Source organism: Hoplias malabaricus, chromosome 11 (genome assembly GCF_029633855.1).
Source record: "Hoplias malabaricus isolate fHopMal1 chromosome 11, fHopMal1.hap1, whole genome shotgun sequence".
Taxonomy (NCBI): Eukaryota; Metazoa; Chordata; class Actinopteri; order Characiformes; family Erythrinidae; genus Hoplias; species Hoplias malabaricus.
In genome coordinates this window covers 13,399,019-13,421,706 of record NC_089810.1, presented here as the reverse complement: position 1 = coordinate 13,421,706, position 22,688 = coordinate 13,399,019, and the positions used below count along the sequence as shown (strand labels likewise).

The following is a 22,688-nucleotide window of genomic DNA, read 5'->3' as shown; positions in this document are numbered from 1 at the left end:
CTTTCCTAGAATCTCTGACATCATTTAATATCCGAATGGCTGAGCAATCAGCTCTGGTATAGCTTCGGAATATTTTTCACTTGCCTTTATGGCAATGTGTGTGAATGAGCAATTCATCAAACCCTCTGCCATCAGACTGTGGGGAAGAGGAGGAGTGACTGAACGGGGGGGAAATGGCACCAATACCCTCTCCTCTTTTAATCTTTATTTTAACAGTCTTTGCAGAGAGTTACATATAACAGTGTGGTGCTGACAGACCCTGCAGAGTGAACACAGTGTGGCTCGTCAGAGTCCTGCTCACAACACAACGTGTGAATGTCAAATAACTGTGCAGTCACCAGAGGTTACATAAAGACATTTTTGGGACTCTTGCTATAAGTATTTTTATGTTGACCCATAGTACAGTTATTATTGTTATCCCTTTAATTTCTTATTTAATTTATTGACGTCATTAATGACATGTTTATGTGTTGAATGTACATTCTGTAAGATATGCATTTTGTTTAATGCCAGGGAATTTCAGTCATGTGAATGATGTTGGCTGCTGAATGTAACAGGCTGAAGGTGGCCAGCCTCTCTGTTGGTTATTTCAAATGCATACCTTCTACAAAAGATTTTATTAGAGAAAAAGTGTTGGTGGAAAAAATGATTGAAATTAACTGATTGCTTATAGGCTATTTATCTAACACACCTTCAGAAGCAGACACACCCATCTAACCTTCAATCACAGAAACCAACAATATTAACACACCTTCATGTTCATTTTTACATGACCAATGAAACACAAGCACATTCATTAGCCCACTTTCATTAAAACAAAGGCCTCAAAATAAGCTTATTATTTTATAAAATGATATCCATCTGATTCTCTCTTTCTGAAAAAGCCAACACTCACAATTACTGCAACTCTAATGAGAGAGAGTGAGAGAGAGAGCAAGAGAGAGTGAGTGAGAGAGACAGAGAGAGAGAGCAAAAGAGAGTGAGTGAGAGAGACAGAGAGAGAGAGATACAGAGTGGGAGAGAGAGAGAAAGAGAGAGAGAGAGAGAGAGAGAGAGTGAGTGAGTGGGAGAGAGTGAGTGAGAGACAGAGAGAGAGTGGGAGACAGAGAGAGAGAGAGAGAGAGATGCCTTGCCTGGATGCTATTTTAATGCAGGACAGTGGACAGGAATAAACTACAGCACTATTAATAGCCCAGACAGCAGAGTGTCACTACTGTTCTTTACCTCCTACTGCCCCTCGCACACACGGCCAGTGCTATCACCACGCAGCACCCTGTAAATTAATGATCTTCACTAAGAAATGAAAAAAGGCACATGATACATGAAACAGTTACCATTATTTGATGGAAAATGTAATATTTATAACTGATCAGATATTGAAATTACACCTGAAAATTACAACTAATAATTTGCCATCCTGTTTTTATCTTTAACTAGAGCGAAGCATTATATATATATATATATATATATCTGTAGACCACAGGCATTGACACATGTTCAATTCCCCATTCAGACAGGAATGTCACTTCATACTACGAGCAAGAGTGTGTTCACATGTATTACTGCATCATTTTGTAAATCAAGGTTATACACACATCTGCATATTAAGTTCATATTTAGACTAACTACAGCTAAAAACATTTAAAGACTTCACTGTGAGGCCAAGTTACATGTAAGCTTTGTTGCAATGTCTGTGTATACATACATAAAAGTGTTAGCTCAAGTATTATTTCCCAAACTGAATGTCAAGGAGCTGAAGATTCAACTCAGTGTTGGTCCATTGTCTGGTGCCAGCGAGGCACGCTTCAGAATAATTTCTTTGGAGCCAGATATTTTTACTATTTACTATAGGACATTGACCAACAGTTGTGTATAATCATATGTTTTAAAAGAAAGTTTATGATTAAGGGCAAATGCTGTTCTCTCTTGTTTGTTTATGTTCAGAAGCTCTGCGCCTTTTTAAGGTGGAATTGTATGTTTGAGGAAGAAAATAACTCTTGTTTGCATGTTGCTGAACATAAATGCACATTTTTGCTCACTGTTGGTGAGTAAATTACCACAGAAACTTGTTTGTAACTCAAGGTATTTTGATTTGTAGCACATTCAGTCTGCGTTCACTTTCACACTGTGAGCCATATCCGGAAATTGCCTTCAGTTTCCTACTTAAATAATTCAAAACATCAAAAATAAGCCAAAATTATCCACCTACGGAGCAGGAATAGAGCAAGTTTGGAGGTCTATTTGTTGTCTAAAGAACTCCAGATGCCTTTTCTGTGCTGTGAGCAGAGAGAGAGAGAACCTAGCATAGTGGACTGAGACACGCTGTATTTTCTAGCCATTTACAGACACTTTATAAGCACATTAGACTGTTTGAGCACACAAAGAGACTGGTGAGGAAAAATTATCAGAATATTATAATATTATAAAAAGTATTTTTTGATTGAAATGTCACCTTTAAATCAATGGAAATTGAGCTGGAGTGGACCTTTATTTTTATTTTAAAACATTGCCTGCTATTAGCTACTTAGCTGCAGCTATGTATTTTGAAGGAATAATTCATATCTGGAACATTGTAGATGTTCCTGATCAAAGTCAGTGGGTCAGGAGCCCACCTGGAGTCACTCAGTTTAAAGCAGAAACAAACCATGTACATTCCACTGCAAGACATCACACTCCTACCCAGTTCTAGACTCACTCTCACCTGTCCTGTGGACACTTTCCAGAAAGACTATGGGATGAAACCAAATCATCTGGAGGAACCCCACAGAGATACAGGGAAAAAAAATCCCTGCTAAACACACACACACACACACACACACACACACACACACACACACACACACACACACACACACACAAATACCCTTCTGGGTCACTGTAAACTAAACACTAAATTCACCACATGTACAATGCATTACAGTAAAAGATGACCTTTACAAAAATCATTCCCTGTATAAAAGAGAACAGAGGGAGAAACAGAGCACTATGTGGAAAAAGGTAAATATAATAAAGAAAAAGTGAGAGGGAGAGAGAAAGAGAAAGAGAATGAGAGAGATAGAGACAGAGAGCGAGAGAGTAAGACACAGAGAGAGAATGAAAGAGAGACAGAGAGACAGACAGAGAGAGAGAGACAGACAGACAGAGAGAGAGAGAGAGAGAGCAAGAGAGTAAGACAGAGAGAGAATGAAAGAGAGACAGAGAGAGACAGAGAGAGAGAGATAGACAGAGGGAGAGAGAGTGCAAGAGAGAGAGAGAGAGAGAGAGAGAGAGAGAGAGACATAGATAGAGAGAGATAGACAGAGGGAGAGAGAGTGCAAGAGAGAGAGAGAGAGAGAGACAGAGAGAGATAGACAGAGGGAGAGAGAGAGAGAGACATAGATAGAGAGAGATAGACAGAGGGAGAGAGAGTGCAAGAGAGAGAGAAAGAGAGACAGAGATAGAGAGAGATAGACAGAGGGAGAGAGAGTGCAAGAGAGAGAGAATGGTAAATGTTGTAGATTCGTGACTCTAAGCATTAAAGGATTTTGTAATTAAGGCTTAAAGGCTGAACCTTTGTTAAGATAAAGTATCTGCTATTAAAACAACACACACACCTGAAAGAACACTCACTCACACACACAAACACACATCTGCAAGAACACACACACCTGCAAGAACACAAACACACCTGCAAGAACACACACACAGCAGTGTAGACATGTTGAATTGAATAATCACAGTAAAAGAGGGGGAGAAAGTGAGAGAGAGAGGAAAAACATAAGGGAAGGAGGGATGGAGAGGGAGGTAGAGACAGGTAGTAAGAGGGAAGGTGAGTGAAAGGGAGAGGGAGACAGAGTGAGGGAGATGGCAGGAGAGTGAGTGAGGAGGGAGAGGGAGAGATACGGAGGACTAGAGGGAGGGAGAGGGAGGATGTGTTAGAGAGAGGTCATGACAGAGGGAGGGAAAGAAGGAAGGAGGAAGTCAGGGAGAGAACAGAAAGTGAGGGAGGCAGAGAGTGCAGGAAGAAAAAAATAAAACGATTGAGGAGCAAAGAAAATATGGAGGAAGAATGAGAAAAAGAAATAGAAAAGGAATAGGAAGGAGAAAGAAAGAAATGCAGAAAGAGGAAGAGGAAAGAGGGTGAAGAATGAGAGATGGGTAAAAAAAGAACAACAAAGGAAAAAGGAAAAGATAAAGAAAGCAAGAAAAATTAACAGAGGAAAAGGAAGATAGAGAGAGAGAGAGAGCAGAAAGACAATGCCAAACTTGAGAGTAAGAAGGAAAGAAAGAGGCAGAGACGGCAAGAAGGAAAAGAAACAGAGAAAACAAAGCCACAGAAGAAGAAAGGGAAAAAAAACGAAGGTAGTAGAAGCGAGGGAGTTACTGCACCCAAACTTCTAAATGAGTCTAAATTTAGAAGAGACTCTATTTGGGTGATTCATAGAAAAATGAGTCATCCACCGAGGCGTGGGAGGAGAGAGAGAGAGAGAGAGAGAGAGAGAGAGAGAGAGAGGTATGTAGGTTTGTTTGGGTTGTTACAGTGAAGTTGGTATTTACTGATTCCAGACATGCACCATGGATTCCCCTCACTCTCCTCCACAGTTCTCTCTCTCTCTCTCTCTCTCTCTCTCTCTCTCTCTCTCTCTCTCTCTCTCTCTCACACACACACACACACACACACACACACACACACACACACACACACACACACACACTCAAACTGCAAAAAAGCACATTACACTGATGGTAATGAAGCCTGAGTGGCTTGTGTGTGTGTGTGTGTGTGATTAGTTCACATTGATATCTCATCACATTCAAGAGAGAGAGAGAGAGAGAGAGAGAGAGATAGGTGTAACATATTGAGGACTTCCCTGTACAGATGGGGCTGTGTTTATATACCCTACTGCATGCTGCTCCTGTACTGATTGTGTCCAGTAGTATTTAGTGGGATGCATGTGGTCAACATGAATTTCTCAACTACACCAAAAACGTCTGGATGATGTACTGCTCTGGCCAAATGTTCCAGTACGTAAGTAAAAATACAGTGCACACTAAATGTAACAACATTAATTCAAGAGGAAACCGTCTTCGCTGATCATCCATCAGATCCCCTCTGGTGTCCTAAATGCCCAGAAGGCTGTGGATATAAAAACACTGGTACAGTCTCCTGAGAAAACACTGATCAATAGAACGGGACGCTCACTTTCAAGTGAGGCCAGATGGGTATAAACTCCCCAGCCCTGTCAAACAGTGGAACTGCATTCACTCAAGTGTCAATTCCTCTGTGGGCTCCTCTGTGGAGTTTGTGATTCATTGCTTCTCATGTTTATAAAGCTGGCCATCGCCAACACAGTCCTAGACTAATGGATCAAAACCTCTCCTCACAGATGTACACAGAGACACACAAGCACAAATATACACATGCACAGACTTAGACAGACATAAATGCATACGCATACACAGTGCTGTATATATATATATATATATACACACCCACACACACTGGCTTACATGGGCACACATATACACATACAGAGGTGCACACAAGTACACACAGATACACAAATAGGCACGCTTGTGCACACACACACACACAGACACCCACACACACATTGGCTTACATGGGCACACATACACATACAGAGGTGCACACAAGTACACACAGATACACAAATAGGCACGCTTGTGTACACACACACACACACACACACACACACACACAGACTCAAGCATGGAGAGGAACTTGTTCGAATAAGTTAACTGTAGATAAGACAATCTTCCATGCTTCATTGAGTTGAAACATATTGCCTTCACTGTCAAAGAACTTTCTTCTATTATAATCTCTCTCTCTCTCTCTCTCTCTCTCACACACACACAGACACACACACACAAAACACTACCCTAGCTGCATGATTATATACACACCCAACACAAACACAATAAGCCAAGGGCTGAGGTGCTAAAAATCTTTAGGCCAAAATTCAAACTTACCTCTCACACGCACATGTGTGTGAGAGTTTGATTGTGAGTGTGAGAGGATTTGATTGTGAGTGTGAGAGAGTGTGATGATTTGTGTGTGAGATTGTTTGATGTTGTGTGTGAGAGGGTTTGATTGTGAGTGTGAGAGAGTGTGATGATTTGTGTGTGAGATGGTTTGATGTTGTGTGTGAGAGGGTTTGATTGTGAGTGTGAGAGAGTGTGATGATTTGTGTGTGAGATGGTTTGATGTTGTGTGTGAGAGGGTTTGATTGTGAGTGTGAGAGAGTGTGATGATTTGTGTGTGAGATGGTTTGATGTTGTGTGTGAGAGGGTTTGATTGTGAGTGTGAGAGAGTGTGATGATGTGTGTGAGAGAGTTTGGTGGTGTGTGTGAGAGGATTTGATTGTGAGTGTGAGAGGATTTGATGGTGTGTGTGAGAGGATTTGATTGTGAGTGTGAGAGGATTTGATGGTGTGTGTGAGAGGGTTTGATTGTGAGTGTGAGAGGGTTTGGTGGTGTGTGTGAGAGGGTTTGATTGTGAGTGTGAGAGGGTTTGATTGTGTGTGTGGGAGGGTTTGATGGTGTGTGTGTGAGAGGGTTTGATTGTGTGTGTGAGAGGGTTTGATTGTGAGTGTGAGAGGGTTTGATTGTGAGTGTGAGAGGGTTTGATTGTGAGTGTGAGAGGGTTTGATGGTGTGTGTGAGAGGGTTTGATGGTGTGTGTGAGAGGGTTTGATTGTGTGTGTGAGAGGGTTTGATGGTGAGTGTGAGAGGGTTTGATGGTGTGTGTGAGAGGGTTTGATTGTGAGTGTGAGAGGAATTGATTGTGAGAGGGTTTAATGATGTGTGTGAGGGGGTTTGATACTGAGTGTGAGAGAGGGTTTGATGGTGAGTGTGAGAGAGTGTGATGACGTGTGTGAGAGGGTTTGATGGTGTGTGTGAGAGGGTTTGATGGTGAGTGTGAGAGAGTGTGATGACGTGTGTGAGAGAGTTTGATGGTGTGTGTGAGGGTTTGATAGTGTGTGTGAGAGGGTTTGATTGTGAGTGTGAGAGAGTGTGATGATTTGTGTGTGAGATGGTTTGATGGTGTGTGTGAGAGGGTTTGATTGTGAGTGTGAGAGAGTGTGATGGTGAGTGTGAGAGAGTGTGATGATGTGTGTGAGAGGGTTTGATGGTGTGTGTGAGAGGGTTTGATTGTGAGTGTGAGAGGATTTGAATGTGTGTGTGGGAGGGTTTGATGGTGTGTGTGAGAGGGTTTGATTGTGTGTGTGAGAGGGTTTGATTGTGAGTGTGAGAGGGTTTGATGGTGTGTGTGAGAGGGTTTGATTGTGAGTGTGAGAGGAATTGATTGTGAGAGGGTTTAATGATGTGTGTGAGGGGGTTTGATACTGAGTGTGAGAGAGTGTGATGGTGTGTGTGTGAGAGAGATTGATGGTGTGTGTGAGAGAGTTTGATGGTGTGTGTGCGAGAGGGTTTGATGGTGAGTGTGAGAGGATTTGATTGTGTGTGTGGGAGGGTTTGATGGTGTGTGTGTGAGAGGGTTTGATTGTGTGTGTGAGAGGGTTTGATTGTGTGTGTGAGAGGGTTTGATTGTGTGTGTGAGAGGGTTTGATTGTGTGTGTGAGAGGGTTTGATTGTGAGTGTGAGAGGGTTTGATTGTGTGTGTGAGAGGGTTTGATTGTGAGTGTGAGAGGGTTTGATTGTGAGTGTGAGAGGGTTTGATGGTGTGTGTGAGAGGGTTTGATGGTGTGTGTGAGAGGGTTTGATTGTGTGTGTGAGAGGGTTTGATTGTGAGTGTGAGAGGGTTTGATGGTGTGTGTGAGAGGGTTTGATTGTGAGTGTGAGAGGAATTGATTGTGAGAGGGTTTAATGATGTGTGTGAGGGGGTTTGATACTGAGTGTGAGAGAGTGTGATGGTGTGTGTTAGAGAGATTGATGGTGTGTGTGAGAGAGGGTTTGATGGTGAGTGTGAGAGAGTGTGATGACGTGTGTGAGAGGGTTTGATGGTGTGTGTGAGATGGTTTGATGGTGTGTGTGAGAGGGTTTGATGGTGAGTGTGAGAGAGTGTGATGATTTGTGTGTGAGATGGTTTGATGGTGTGTGTGAGAGGGTTTGATTGTGAGTGTGAGAGAGTGTGATGGTGAGTGTGAGAGAGTGTGATGATGTGTGTGAGAGGGTTTGATGGTGTGTGTGAGAGGGTTTGATGGTGTGAGTGAGAGGATTTGATTGTGTGTGTGGGAGGGTTTGATGGTGTGTGTGAGAGGGTTTGATTGTGTGTGTGAGAGGGTTTGATTGTGAGTGTGAGAGGGTTTGATGGTGTGTGTGAGAGGGTTTGATTGTGAGTGTGAGAGGAATTGATTGTGAGAGGGTTTAATGATGTGTGTGAGGGGGTTTGATACTGAGTGTGAGAGAGTGTGATGGTGTGTGTGTGTGAGAGAGATTGATGGTGTGTGTGAGAGAGTTTGATGGTGTGTGTGCGAGAGGGTTTGATGGTGAGTGTGAGAGAGTGTGATGACGTGTGTGAGAGGGTTTGATGGTGTGTGCCAGAGGGTTTGATGGTGTGTGTGAGATGGTTTGATGGTGTGTGTGAGAGGGTTTGATGGTGAGTGTGAGAGAGTGTGATGACGTGTGTGAGAGAGTTTGATGGTGTGTGTGAGAGGGTTTGATTGTGTGTGTGAGAGGGTTTGATTGTGAGTGTGAGAGGGTTTGATGGTGTGTGTGAGAGGGTTTGATTGTGAGTGTGAGAGGGTTTGATGGTGTGTGTGAGAGGGTTTGATTGTGAGTGTGAGAGGAATTGATTGTGAGAGGGTTTAATGATGTGTGTGAGGGGGTTTGATACTGAGTGTGAGAGAGTGTGATGGTGTGTGTGTGAGAGAGATTGATGGTGTGTGTGAGAGAGTTTGATGGTGTGTGTGTGAGAGGGTTTGATGGTGAGTGTGAGAGAGTGTGATGACGTGTGTGAGAGAGTTTGATGGTGTGTGTGAGAGGGTTTGGTGGTGTGTGTGAGAGGATTTGATGGTGTGTGTGAGAGAATGTGTTGATGTGTGTGAGAGGGTTTGATGGTGTGTGTGGGAGAGTGTGTTGATGTGTGTGAGAGGGTTTGATGGTGTGTGTGAGAGGGTTTGATGGTAAGTGTGAGAGAGTGTAATGATGTGTGTGAGAGAGTGTGATGACGTGTGTGAGATAGTTTGATGGTGTGTGAGAGGGTTTGGTGGTGTGTGTGAGAGGATTTAATGGTGTGTGTGAGAGAGTGTGTTGATGTGTGTGAGAGAGTGTGATGGTGTGTGTGAGAGAGTGTGTTGATGTGTGTGAGAGGGTTTGATGGTGTGTGTGAGAGGGTTTGATGGTGTGTGTGAGAGGGTTTGATGGTAAGTGTGAGAGGGTTTGATGGTAAGTGTGAGAGGGTTTGATGGTGTGTGTGAGAGAGATTGGTGGTGTGTGAGAGAGAGTGTGATGGCGTGTGTGAGAGAATTTGGTGGTGTGTGTGAGAGAGTGTTATGGTATGTGAGAGAGTGTGATGGTGTGTGTGAGAGAGTTTGGTGAAGTGTGTGAGAGAATGTGATGGTGTGTGAGAGAGAGTTTGGTGGTGTGTATGAGAGGATTGATAGTGTGTATGAGAGGATTGATAGTGTGTATGAGAGGATTGATAGTGTGTATGAGAGTTTTGATAGTGTGTATGATAGGACTGATAGTGTGCATGTAAGGATTGATGGTGTGTGTTAGAGCATTGATGTGTATATGAGATGACTGAGAGGATTTTGAGAGGTAACTTTGAATTTTGACCTCTCATTTAAATTGGCAGATTGTGGCTGATTTGTTCTAAATATTTCTCTTCTGCAGATTCTTTACTGAATGTGTGGGTCGATTGGACTGATCTACTGTAGATCTATCATAGAACACTTGCTTCCATATTCTTTGCCTTCTGCTTATTTTCAGGAGTGAATTATAGTGTTATTTCCCATCTTCCATGTTCCTTTCTGCATTGAATCCTCAGTAAATATTGTGACCAGTTGCTGATCAGTGTGTTGATACCTGCTGAACATCATTGCTGCTGTAGGCCTACAATACATTTTATTAAGTGAGTTGCAGGGAGCCCTAATATATCTTTCACCCAACAAAGGTTTGCTGCATTTTGAACATTATCAATACCTCTACTTTATAACAAATACTAACACAAACTAATACAGAGAGTTAGTAGGTAGTTTAAGGATCATTGTGCCTTGCAAAGTTCTGTTTCCTCGGCCATGAACTGACTTCATAGCTTGTACATTCTCTCAAATTATCCATGTCTTTTCAGTATATTTGTAATGATTTTGTATAATACATTTTTGTAAGAGCGTTTCAGATGCTTTTACAGGAATTTTGTAGAAAAGAGCCTTTGAAATTAAACAACACTGACTTTTTTTTTTCTTTTTTTGACCTTTGTTTTAAACTATATATAATTTTTATGTTCAGAATGATCACAGTTGTGCTCTACACAGTATGGGACTGTAAAGGACTGGAACTGTCCGAAGTGCTGAAATAACCACTTACAAGATTTTATGATAGTAAAACATTATTTAGATTAAGGGGGTGGTAAATTAAACATTGCTGTTTCCAACACAGCTGGGTTTAGTTAGCTACAATAAGAAATAATTAATTTATAAGCTAGGCTTGGATAGATAAAATCAACCAGCTATGACCGTTATTCATTTTCAGAACATTCCACTAAAGAGACAATCGGGTACTGTATGTTCTCCTCTCATTTTCAAGTCTTTCCTTTGACACATTCAGAAGCATTTAGTGTACCAGGTTAGAGAAGTGTAAACTGAGGAAAACCCTGCACTGGGAGTTCTTGTAAAATAAATAAATAAATAAAATAAATTAACTTGCCTGTGCTGACTCTTAATCTGACCTCCAGAATCGACTTATTATTTTATTTTATTTCATTTTATTTTATTTCATTAGGCCCAGTGTGATATAAAATGTACAGCCACTCATGGCATGTGAAGGTGGGTATGAGTGTATGTGTGTATGGGTGTGTGTGGTGGGGTTTACACAAAGGAGAAACTGTTTCCTAAAGGAACAATGAGAGCAATTACAATTAAATGCTGTCCAGAGAGATTAGCTGTTGCTATGTTACGCATTTTATTCCCTGCACAGTTAATGTCCTTTTCCAATCCATTTCAAGAAAATTTATTTATCAAAAGATCTCTCTTTCTCTTATACACACACACACACACACACACACACACACATACACACACACACACACACACACCTAATCTATGCCAAATTTCAGATGCTTTTCAAAAGGGACTGTTGGCAACTGTGTAGTGTAATCAGATCTCTAAGGTCTAAAATCATCAGCAGCTCCTCAATAAGGTTTTTGCATGGGTTTTGTTTGCATCACATACTCATTTTTAACGACCTCTTATCAGTAAATCATTTTGTGTGTGTCTGTGTGTTTTGGGAAGCCAGGGGGTCAGGTACCAGTACACTGAAAACACTTAGAATTTGTTAAAAAAAAAAAATCTGTATCTCAGAAAATTTGAATATTGTGAAAAGGTTCAATATTGAAGTCACCTGGTGCCCCACTCTAATCAGCTAATTAACTCAAAACACCTGCAAAATCCATTAAATGGTCTCTCAGTCTAATTCTGTAGGCTACACAATTATGGGGAAGACTGCTGACCTGACAGTAGTCCAAAAGACGACCATTGACAGCTTACACAAGCAGGGCAAGACACAAAAGGTTATTGTAAAGAGGCTGGCTGTTCAGAGCTCTGTGTCCAAGCACATTAACAGAGAGGCGAAGGGAAGGAAAAGATGTAGAAAAAAGTGTACAAGCAATAGGGATAACCACACCTGGGAGAGGATTGTGAAACAAAATCTATTAAAAATGTGGGGGAGATTCACAAAGACTGGACTGCAGCTGGAGTCAGTGCTTCAAGAACCACCACGCACAGATGTATACAAGACATGGGTTTCAGCGTCGCATTCCTTGTGTCAAGCCACTCTTAAACAAGAGACAGCTGAGTGGTCTAAAGTGATGTTCTCTGATGAAAGTAAATTTTGCATTTCTTTTGGAAATCAAGGTCCCAGAGTCTGGAGGAAGAGAGGAGAGGCACAGAATCCACGTTGCTTGAGGTCCAGTGTAAAGTTTCCACAGTCAGTGAAGGCCACTATCAGAGCAACCTGGGCTCTCATAACACCTGAGCAATGCCACAGACTGATCGACTCCATGCCACGCTGCATTGCTGCAGTAATTCAGGCAAATGGAGCCCCAACTAAGTACTGAGTGCTGTACATGCTCATACTTTTCATGTTCATACTTTTCAGTTGGCCAGCATTTCTAAAAATCCTTTTTTTGTATTTGTCTTCAGTAATATTCTAATTTTCTGAGATACTGAATTTAGGGTTTTCATTAGTTGTCAGTTATAGTCATTAAATTAAAAGAAATATACACTTGAAATATATCAGTCTGTGTGTAATGAATGAATATAAAATACAAGTTTCACTTTTTGAATGGAATTACTGAAATAAATCAACTTTTTCATGATATTCTAATTTTATGACCAGCACCTGTAAAGCAGTGGACAACAAGACATCAAGGCATTTGGGGAATACGAGTGGTAGCAAGAACAAAACATAAATTAATATATGAGGTTTGTGTGTGTGTGCGTGTGTGTGTGTGTGTGTTTGTATGTGTGTATGTGTGTATACGTGTCCTTATAAGCATTTGTTTCATTACTCACCTAGACGAGGGTCATACTGTCTCATCTGCACTTCCTCCACACACTCCGCAGGGAACCAGCCAGTTCTGCCTTTCACTGTGCCCTCCCAGAACCCCCCTTCTCCTATACTCAACACTGAGAGAGAGAGAGAGAGAGAGAGAGAGAGAGAGAGAGAGAAACAATAAGTATTCTAAGTAAGCACAAACTTAGACAGCATGTTAAGGTTATTAACTCATCTTCATTTTAATTAACCGCTCCATCATCATCAGGGTGGCAGTGGGCCCAGACCCTACCAGGAATGATTGCATACCAGACAGAAGCCCACCCAGGCCAGAGCAGCAGGCATCTCGCTCTCACACATTCACTCACACTTGCAGACAATTTCACACAGCCACCTCCGCCTACCAGCATGTGTTTTTGGATTGTGGGTGGAACGTGGAGCACCTGGAGGAAGCCCAGCCAGACATGGGGAGAACACACCATACATTACAGAACGATGATTGTAGATGAGGATCTAACCCAGAACTTTGTAGCTGTGCAGCTGCGACACTACCTGGAACACCACTGTGACACTTTATGTTTAGAAAATGTTAGTTATTTTTACTGTTCCTGGTTTTAATGTAAAACAGCACTGCAGAAACTACACTATGTAACTTTTGGAGAAGGGTAGGAATCCACCACCCTCACTCCCCTCCCCTCCCCACTAATTTCAGTACAGTTTTGTAAACATTTATTACATTAGGGAGAGCTCCAGGATCAAAAAACCCAAATCTTACCTAGTGCTCCTTTAAATCTTCGATTAATGCTTAATAATCATTCAGTAGTCTGCATCCTCCATTCAGGAGAGCGATACTCAAACGACATGCAAAGATGTGGCAAATAACCCCTGAAAGCAACACAAAGCAACCATGGTGCAGATTCTGCTTCTGTGGCCAAAGGGTCCTCACTTTACATTTACACACATCTTTACATTTACATTACACCTTTGAAAGTTGCTCTACATGTTGCAAACTTAAATATCTACTGGTGACCATTAACATTTTCTGTGAAGTTTGGAAGCATTCTAATTTCTTCAGTATGTGAAATAACGGTTAGGATGGTACCCAGGCCAGCCAATCACATTTCAGCATCCAGTTCAGCCCCTCCTCTGGTTTTGCCAATGTTCAGACTTCACTTTCATTCTCTTATAGTCCTCTAACTCACACAAACTCACATGAACACACACACATCCCCAAATGCATTCCCTGGAGTCAAGAGCTGTCCTTCGGCTTTGTAGTTGCTAGGATACCACAGTTTCAAGGTACAACAGCACTAATGTGCATGTATATGTGTGTGTGTGTGTTTGTGTGTGTGTGTGTGTGTGTGTGTGTGTGTGTTTAAAATGTTTATTGAAAGCAAGGACGGGTGCAGAGTTTTCTTTACGCCTCATTAGATTCATAGATCAAGAAGCCGCAATTAGCATAGCAGCAATCACACACACTCACATAAAAACTCACTCATTCTCTCTCTCTCTCTCACTCTCTCTCTCTCACACACACACACACACACACATATATACATATATTAATTCTTCACACAGACACAAACACTTTGGTCTCATTCATAAACTGAGTGCTGGAAGGAGCTCAAAGGTCAATGGCTTTCTTCATTAACACAATGAAATGTACAACCCATGTAGGCAACAATTCAGCACTGCCCTGTTCTTGTGTGTGTGTGTGTGTGTGTGTGAGAGAGAGAGAGAGAGAGAGAGAGTGTAAGTGAGGTGGGATGTTAGTCATGCTCTTGTAGTGTAATCTGTGATGAGAGTGGGGCTTTTCACTACATACACTCCATTGATGAGCTGTAAGAGGAGTCACAACCCTTCATCGACCCTCCTCCTCTTTTCCACCTATAGAGAACGACCCAGTAACACACACACACACACATACACACACACACACACACACACACACACACACACACACAAACTTTATCACTAGGGAAATATAAAATATATTGTCTGTTAATCTGTATTGCAGTATTGGCAAAAACCTTAGAGCTCAGACAAATAAAGTCCTATATCTTAGATAGAACATGTCGACGTGTCCTCAGCCTGTTCACTGCAGGCTTTCCTTACTTAAAAAATTAAATACTGCTGAACAACACAGTTAACTTTATTAAGAGTTAACATTATGCTTCTTAATCGTATCAGAGCTTCACAGTATTTGACCCCACACTGAACTCTTCCTGAATACTGATACCCTGTGCTAAAGGTGGCCTCAGAAGCTTGGTCTCATTTCTTTTGCCCTGTTAACATGATAATAGGCTACATAACATAACAACACTCAATAGGACAGAGAACAGGACACTTCCTGTTTACTTTATTCTTATACATATTTTTCCTCCAAACCAATCAGAAACACTTGGTCTGTCCCCAAACCTATTGAGATGTCTAGGCAGGCACTGACTGCATAGACAGCTGTTTAAGTAGACAGCGTTCTACCTATGGAGGTATATTTGGTGTAAATGTGTCAGTAAAAGTCACAGAGAAAATCTTTTCAGGAGTTCGCAAACCTGTAGATTTTTCACTCCCAAAAATACAAATTAACACCATTACAAATTCTTTATTGCAGGTGTATAATCCAATTCTACACACACACACAAGTACAAAAATATCATACGCTCAGTTTTGCTACAGTTGCAGCGGTGAATATGGTGCAAAACACGTTCACAAACTCGTATGAAACATGCACAAAAATTGCACATTTGCAAAACAATATGTGAATCTGTGTGATGTGAGTTGCACACCTGTATTTTTTTTTATGGGATATTTGTCTCAATTTTGTCACAAACACAAGTCAATGACTACACCTGCTTGAATCTGCGGCTACGAGTCTCAAATGCTGTCTTTTTCACTCACACGTGACCACTTCCATGTGCTCTCAATTTTGCACCAAACATCTCAGTCAGTGTGATTTAAAACTAATATGTTTATGTGTAGAGCCAGAGATCAGAGATCAGCAAACCCTTTCTGACCAATCAGAGGACTCTTTAGGCATGTGTTGAATGCTATTGACTGAGGTCGTCTGTTTCTGTGACTGAGCGCCTCCTACAAAAGCCTCCTCCAGAAAACAATCATGGTTCGATGCTGCCTTAAAATTTGGCCAAATGAAGATATCTTAGTAAACAGCATAATGAGGTGCCTAAGAGTTGGGACAGCATACGTGTCGGGAGCACACACACTGTGACATAAAGTGCTCTTTGTTAGACAGCTCACTGTGAGACAGACCCATTATCTGAAGTCACATATTAATGCTCCTAAAAGAACAATAACAAAAAACAGTATCATATTTTATCAGTGAAAATATACCACTCCAGATAATATTTAATCAACTGTTAAAATAAATATATTGTAAAATACTGTCAGTATATTTCTGAAGTGGAGTTTTTAATATACGGCATTTAAAGCTATGTTATAGCTATAGTTATGATATACACTGATGTTTAGCTAACGTATCTATAAGTAGACTGTGAAACATATGTGTTCTAATTTTAATTCATTAATTATATATTATATTAAAGGTTTTTCACTCATATGAACATGAAATATATGTGGCTGACTGTTGCCAAAATGAAGATAGGATACTTTAACAACATACTGTGACTCAAATATTAGAATATACTAACCACAAAAACTATTTCAATTTAAGATCAGAGATAAGGCTGAAATTAAATTAATTTATTAATAACAATACAGTGCTTTTTACTGGCTGCTCCATAAGCTTTTCGACCTGTCTCAGAGAGCCTTAATTAAGGGTTGGTGAGATTTTGTATGAATCACAAGCATTCACACTGTCTGACAAATGCATGAGTGCAAGCTTTCAATTTTCGTTTTTTCAAAAATAGTGCAGCTCTGTAATTTAGCATCACCACCCACCCACCACCTTTAAAATACAAACAAGTGACCCTGATACTCATATAATTTCTTCACTATCTTACAACAAATCTCCTTCTCTAACTGAACTCCTGTTGCACCTTGGGTAGCAAATGATCATATTTTAATTTGCTAATTTTTCATCTAAATGCAACCAATTACCGCACTGGTTTTAATCAGGAGATATGACATTCCACATGGCAAATTAGCAGGTTTTAGGAGGTAATATAGCCTGAGGGATAACCATTTAATTATCACATTAGTCCTAGTGTTAACTGAGAACGGCTGTGCATTTGCTGTTAGCCGAATTCATCTCTGCCTTTCTCTCGCACCGCAGACCCATACTCCCATTACGGTATTCCATACTCTTCCAAACATATTCCAGAGCCCTGTAAATGAAGCAAGGGCTGTGAAAGCTGCGTAACAGGTTCCATACCATTACAGAAGATCCCTCAGTCCACAGCAGATTCAAACACAAACACCACTCATTAGTCTGACTCCTCTCTGACACACTTCGGCTGCTGAGACATTGCTTTTAAATGTTTTATATTGCTGTGGGGGAGAGTGGCTACAGGAACTGTTCTTCATTGTGACTGACAGGAGAGAAACTCACTTCACTTCCACTGCACAACCAATCCATCCCGCTTTGCTTGCACTCAGTGCAGCTGCCCACAAAGAACACCAGCTCTTCTAATAGGCTTCATATTGTTCATATTGTTGTTGTCAAAACTCTATGTCAAAAAACAAACAAACAAACAAACACAATCTGACATCTTTGTTGAAGAAACCACAAATGTTGGGTCTGACGCTATTTGTAACTCCAAGTCTAGGGTGGATTCAATCCTTCTTGTTTAATGTGTACAAATATTGCATTTCTCCAATGGATGTCTAAATAGTTCTCAAAAAGTTCTTAAATACCCCAGAAAATGTTACGTTCCAGAAATGGTTAAGTTCATGTGAGTAGATGCACACAGCAAAAGCCTTATAGCAGATGCAGTTTCTCTGCACCCATAAAGAAGAAAATATTGTTTTGTCATTGTCTGATGTCAATGAAGATGGTTTGAAGTCTTTGAACTGTTTTTCTGAAAGCTACTCACACATTGGAACAAGGCAGTTTTGATTTGAAATGTTGTCTCCTAAGCTTAACCCTATTTTGATTTGATGGATGCTGTATTTTAGCACCTGATTGGCTATTAAGTGAAATCAAATCCAAAATAAAAAGGCAAGGCAAATTGGCAATCTGTTGCAAAGCATATAATCTATCTATTAGGTTTCAGCAGTTTTCTGTACAGTTGTTTAAATTTGAAGTATTATTAAAACAATAATTATAGTTATTAACAATAACTAGGGCTGGTCCTGAATACTTGGCTATTTAGTTATTCATTCTTTGGGTAGGTATTTTAAAATGAGGCTATCTCTATATGTAAAATGAGGCTATCGATAAAGGCAATACTCCCGTCCAAAAAAAACAACAACAAAAAACCCTGCTCTCTGCTCCCCCAGCACTCCACCCGTATTCAGTCTCTTTAACACAAGTCCTGAATGAAGCCTAAAACAACCTTAAACCCTACAACCTACCTACAACAAAGTGTTGCAAAGCTACAGTTCATTCGCTCAGCTTTATTCCTAAAATTAGACCAGCTCTGCAAAGCTCTGGTTAACTTGTGAACACTCTGTGCCATTAGTGGTGCCATGTACGCATGAGTTTGCAAGTGGAACTTCCCTAAAAATGGTATTTGTGACAGTTCTAATAATAACACAATCAATACATGGTTAATGAAACTTGAAAAACATGAAAAAAAACTTTTAATTCATATTTGTAACCAGCACACACACACACACAAACACACCCACACACAAACAGCTTTTCTAGTTGAGTTTATTGATAGCTCATCTTATATAAAGTTTGCTGAAAGTTGTAAAGTTAAAGTTCCATACATTGTTTGTCTTTAATGTATAATGTGTTAATGAATCCTGAAATTACTTATGACTCATTACTCATGTAAAGTTTTAATGGTGAAAGACATGTATATGAGTACGTATATACGGTATAGAGCCATTATTATTATTAGCCGTTATTAGCCACATTAGAGGCTTTAATGGTGCATGGGCTTTGTACGTTTAACTGCTCCTGTTTAATATGAAACTACATTACAGCAGTGTCCAATAAGATGTCACTTAGGTCTGTATTTGCAGGAGTAGTAAGAGCAGTGCCTGATGGTTTTGTCTCTTTCTGGCGTGTGCTCAGCATGGCTGCGGAGTGCTCAGCATGCCTGGCGTATTGGAAACCGTCATCCACTCACCCGGCCCAAACGGCACCATGGGAAAAAATGTTGGCCAAACTCCCAGAGTTAGTGACCAGCCCTCACCCGGCATTCAGCCACAGCAACCCAGGCCAAGCTTGTGACAGAGGAAGCACTGTCACACAGTGTGTGTGTGTGTGTGTGTGTGTGTGTGTGTGTGTGTGCAAGCATGAGCACTAAAAATGCTGAGCTAATCCTGTGACATGCTTTGCTTTTATGATTTAGGACATGAATAGACGTGCGCAAATAGTAACACACGCTACAAAACATCAAGCATTTCAACAGTGCACAAGGCAGATCCAATGTCAAGACAATGGAATGACTCTACTAAGCGAAACAAAACAAAACGTTCTCGCTGTGGATACAGGCTTTACAGACTGAGATCATATGAATAAAACCAAACTTAATTTTTAAATATCTTTTAAAACTAAAAATTGAGCCCTGCTTTTTTGATATGTTTGATAAGTTTGATGTAATAGGCTTTTATTATTTCAAAACGTACCATTCACTCCCCAGTCCATATTATCCATGGCAGGACAGAACTTCAGGAAAAATAAAACAAACCAGGAAATATACAGTATATATCTAACTACTTAACTCCTTTCTTGCACGCTGCCATATTTTTTTTACATTACATTTTTATACAAATTTTGTTTGATTTCTTCAACTTTTACTTTGTTTCTGAGCTCTGAAATATGTTGCATGCGAGTGATGTGCAGAAGGAGACAAACATTAGCACTGGTCAGTTTCAGAATGGAGTGACAACTATCGTGACATTGTGATTAATATTATTTCGTTTTTCTTGTATCAAGACTTTTAGCCCAGGATGAAATCCATATGTGTTTCACTGCATTAAATGAGTTGCACTGTAACCCATTGTTCAGATGCACATTATGTGCACCAAAGCCTGCTGTTAAAAAGACTAATCATATGACAAGATGAGGCCAAATGACACAAAGAGAACCTAAAAAGCACTCGGGCAGAGAGATGAAAGAGTGTGAGTGAATTAGAGTGAAAGGAGACACAGCGAGTGAGAAAGTACAAGAAGGTGTTAGATGGTGAGAGACAGACAAAACAGAACAAAGAGAGAGAGAGAAAGAGAAAAGAGAGGGAAAGTAAATGAGAAAGGGAGAGTATTTTGGCTCACAATGATTCTACTCCATTAGAGCTCGCTGTATTGTGAGAAGAACTGAGAGACTGAATCTTGCACTGCTACATCATTCCCACAGTGCTTGTGTGTTACTTTGTGTGTGTGTGTTTTCTGGGAAAAAAAAAAACAAGAAAAAAAGGTAAACTAGTGCACTTAGACATCTAAAATCCTCAGCTCCTATAGATAAAATATTGAGTAAGGCCACACGTCATTAAGTAAATACGACCTTTTTTTCTAGGAGATAGTTCTGAGGGGATTAGATACATCAGTGTGAAGTCATGTTCCCCAAACTGGAGGTTATTAAAGGATACAGTGAAAATGGCACAAGGAAATTAAGCTCTGCTCTTGCTCCAGACCTGAAAAATCCACAGCACTGTGTGTTTTAAGGACATGTAGCAGCAACTGGATCAACCACAACTGCTATATTCAATCATCCATTGTCTGTAACCGCGTATCCAGTTCAGGGTCACGGTGGGTCCAGAGCCTACCCAGAATCACTGGGTGCAAGGCAGGAACACACCCTGGAGGGGGCGCCAGTCCTTCACAACTGCTATATGATTACATTATACCTCTACAGTCATTTGAAAAACAGGAATCAGGTCTGCAGAAGAGTGAAAGCTGGCAGACACATTAAAACACTGAAAAGTTGAGTATTTGGTGGTTGTCTGTTTGTTTTCCGTGAATTTTTGAAAATTGTACCTTGAATTTTATATGCATTTTACCTGGGAATAAAACCATTTTTTGCACAGTACTCTTGTCTCTCTCTCACACTTTCCTTTACACAAATACACACACACACACATGAAGCATTGCCACTATACATAGGTAAGAATAAATATATAGGAGTAGGAATAGATATAGGAAGCATGTGCGTAAGTACATGTACATGTGTGTATAAGGGTGTGTATGTGAGGTGTGTGTACCACAGAACTGTATTTATAACTGTGAGTAATGCTGCCACCCCCCACCCTCTTCCTGTCAGTCAAGTGATCAGGGCTGCCAGAATAGTTATTAAGTGTGTGTGCATGTGTTCCCTGATCTGTCAAGTCTCTTATTATCTAGACATGTGTAATAGAGTTTAAGCTCAACGAATGATCAACTGGATGACTGGTAGTTCACATCAATCACACTTCAACGTAATTGGTTTAAAGTCTGTTTCAGGACCTCTCCCTTCACATAAAATACCTCTTTTCCCAGTGGTAGGTGCTCAGTAATGTGTAGCAGGTCTGTGACACTCAATTACTATGTGTTTTAAGGTAGTAGTTTAGTACAAAATCATAAAAACTGTCCACTTCAAGGCGGCACGGTGGCACAGCAGGTAGTGTCGCAGTCACACAGCTCCAGGAACCTGGAGGTTGTGGGTTCGAGTCCCGCTCCGGGTGACTGTCTGTGGGGAGTGTGGTGTGTTCTCTCTGTGTCTGTGTGGGTTTCCTCCGGGTGCTCCGGTTTCCTCCCACAGTCTAAGTCTATCTGCTCACAGATAATGAATGAATGAAATAAACGACCACTTCAAATGTATTTAATAAAATCTATGGGTTTACCAAGAATGTTTATTGAAAAACATTAGCTTTTTTAGTAGAAATGCCGTCATAAGGCTAATGTTGCTAAATCGTACTAGAAGCATCTGATCACCAATAAACTTTGTGCAATATATATACATTTCAATTCAATATATATACATTTTTAAATAAAATTCAGTTATGGTTTTAACACCATTTGCTTGCTGAAAAAGTGTCCAGTGTTTACACCTAACCCCAAATCTGTAAATGGAAAACAAACCAAATGTCCCATTCAGGAGCTCTTTCCCTCTGTTGCCTGCTAAGGCACAGCCAAGAAACAGAATCTGAAGGCACGTGGACAAGGGAGAGAATCCTGAACTTTGAAAAACATTAAAAGAGATTGCACTATTACTGCTCCATAGGTGGGTAACATTGACTTATTTTTGCTGTTAACTTTTTTTACAGTTAACAGTTAACTAAATCAAACTAAACATAGGCCAAAAGTACTACAAAACTAAACAGCTGAAATGAGCGTTTGTGGTAATTCAGTGAATGAAAAGACATGTTAAACTTCAACCATTAATAAGAAACAGTCTGCTTCATCTTTAAGCATACAGTTCCACCTTAAATGGTGCACCAAGTAGATTACTTAAGGTGGAACTAACTAAAAATTTGGGAGAGCACTAACTGCATGAAAGTAAACACAGACTGAAAGTACTACAAAATTTAATGCTTGAGAGAGAAAAAACTGTAACTCAAACAGTGGATAAAATCTTACACACAAGTTAAACTTTAGCAATAAACAAGATACAGCTGACTTCTTTCTTCTTAGTGTGGCTTCTTGCTTCTGTAAGTATTGTAAAACAGCTACTGTTTTAGCTAAACACTAACTGTACCTCATTCGGTGTCAGAAAGAACATTAGCAAGTGGATTTAGGATTTTAACAATGCAGTTTGAGGTGATGATGAGCATGATAATGATGGCATGCTGTTTACATGATGCTAACTGACAGGATTAAGCTTCCACTACTTATTGCTTTGTTGGTACAGATTTGAATTTTACCTATTCCTTGTAAACCCACAGTTTTCCAAGTTAAAATTTCAGAGAGTGCTCAGAGTCATAGCTAATAATACTCATACTGCATTTCACT

At 40.4% G+C, this 22,688-nt stretch overlaps 1 protein-coding gene across 5 annotated transcripts in view; it reads right to left on the bottom strand.

Moving 5' to 3' along the window:
- shank3a (SH3 and multiple ankyrin repeat domains 3a) overlaps positions 1 to 22,688 on the bottom strand; it is a 241,451-nt gene that overhangs the window by 36,075 nt on the left and 182,688 nt on the right. For all 5 annotated transcript variants that reach the window (XR_010804539.1, XM_066685384.1, XM_066685385.1 and 2 more), the window contains one exon: positions 12,695 to 12,808. Coding sequence is in view for 4 of the 5 variants with exons in the window: in XM_066685384.1 (XP_066541481.1) it covers positions 12,695 to 12,808 (114 nt within the window). In the remaining variant the exon portion in view is untranslated. The remainder of the gene's footprint in view (positions 1 to 12,694; positions 12,809 to 22,688) is intronic.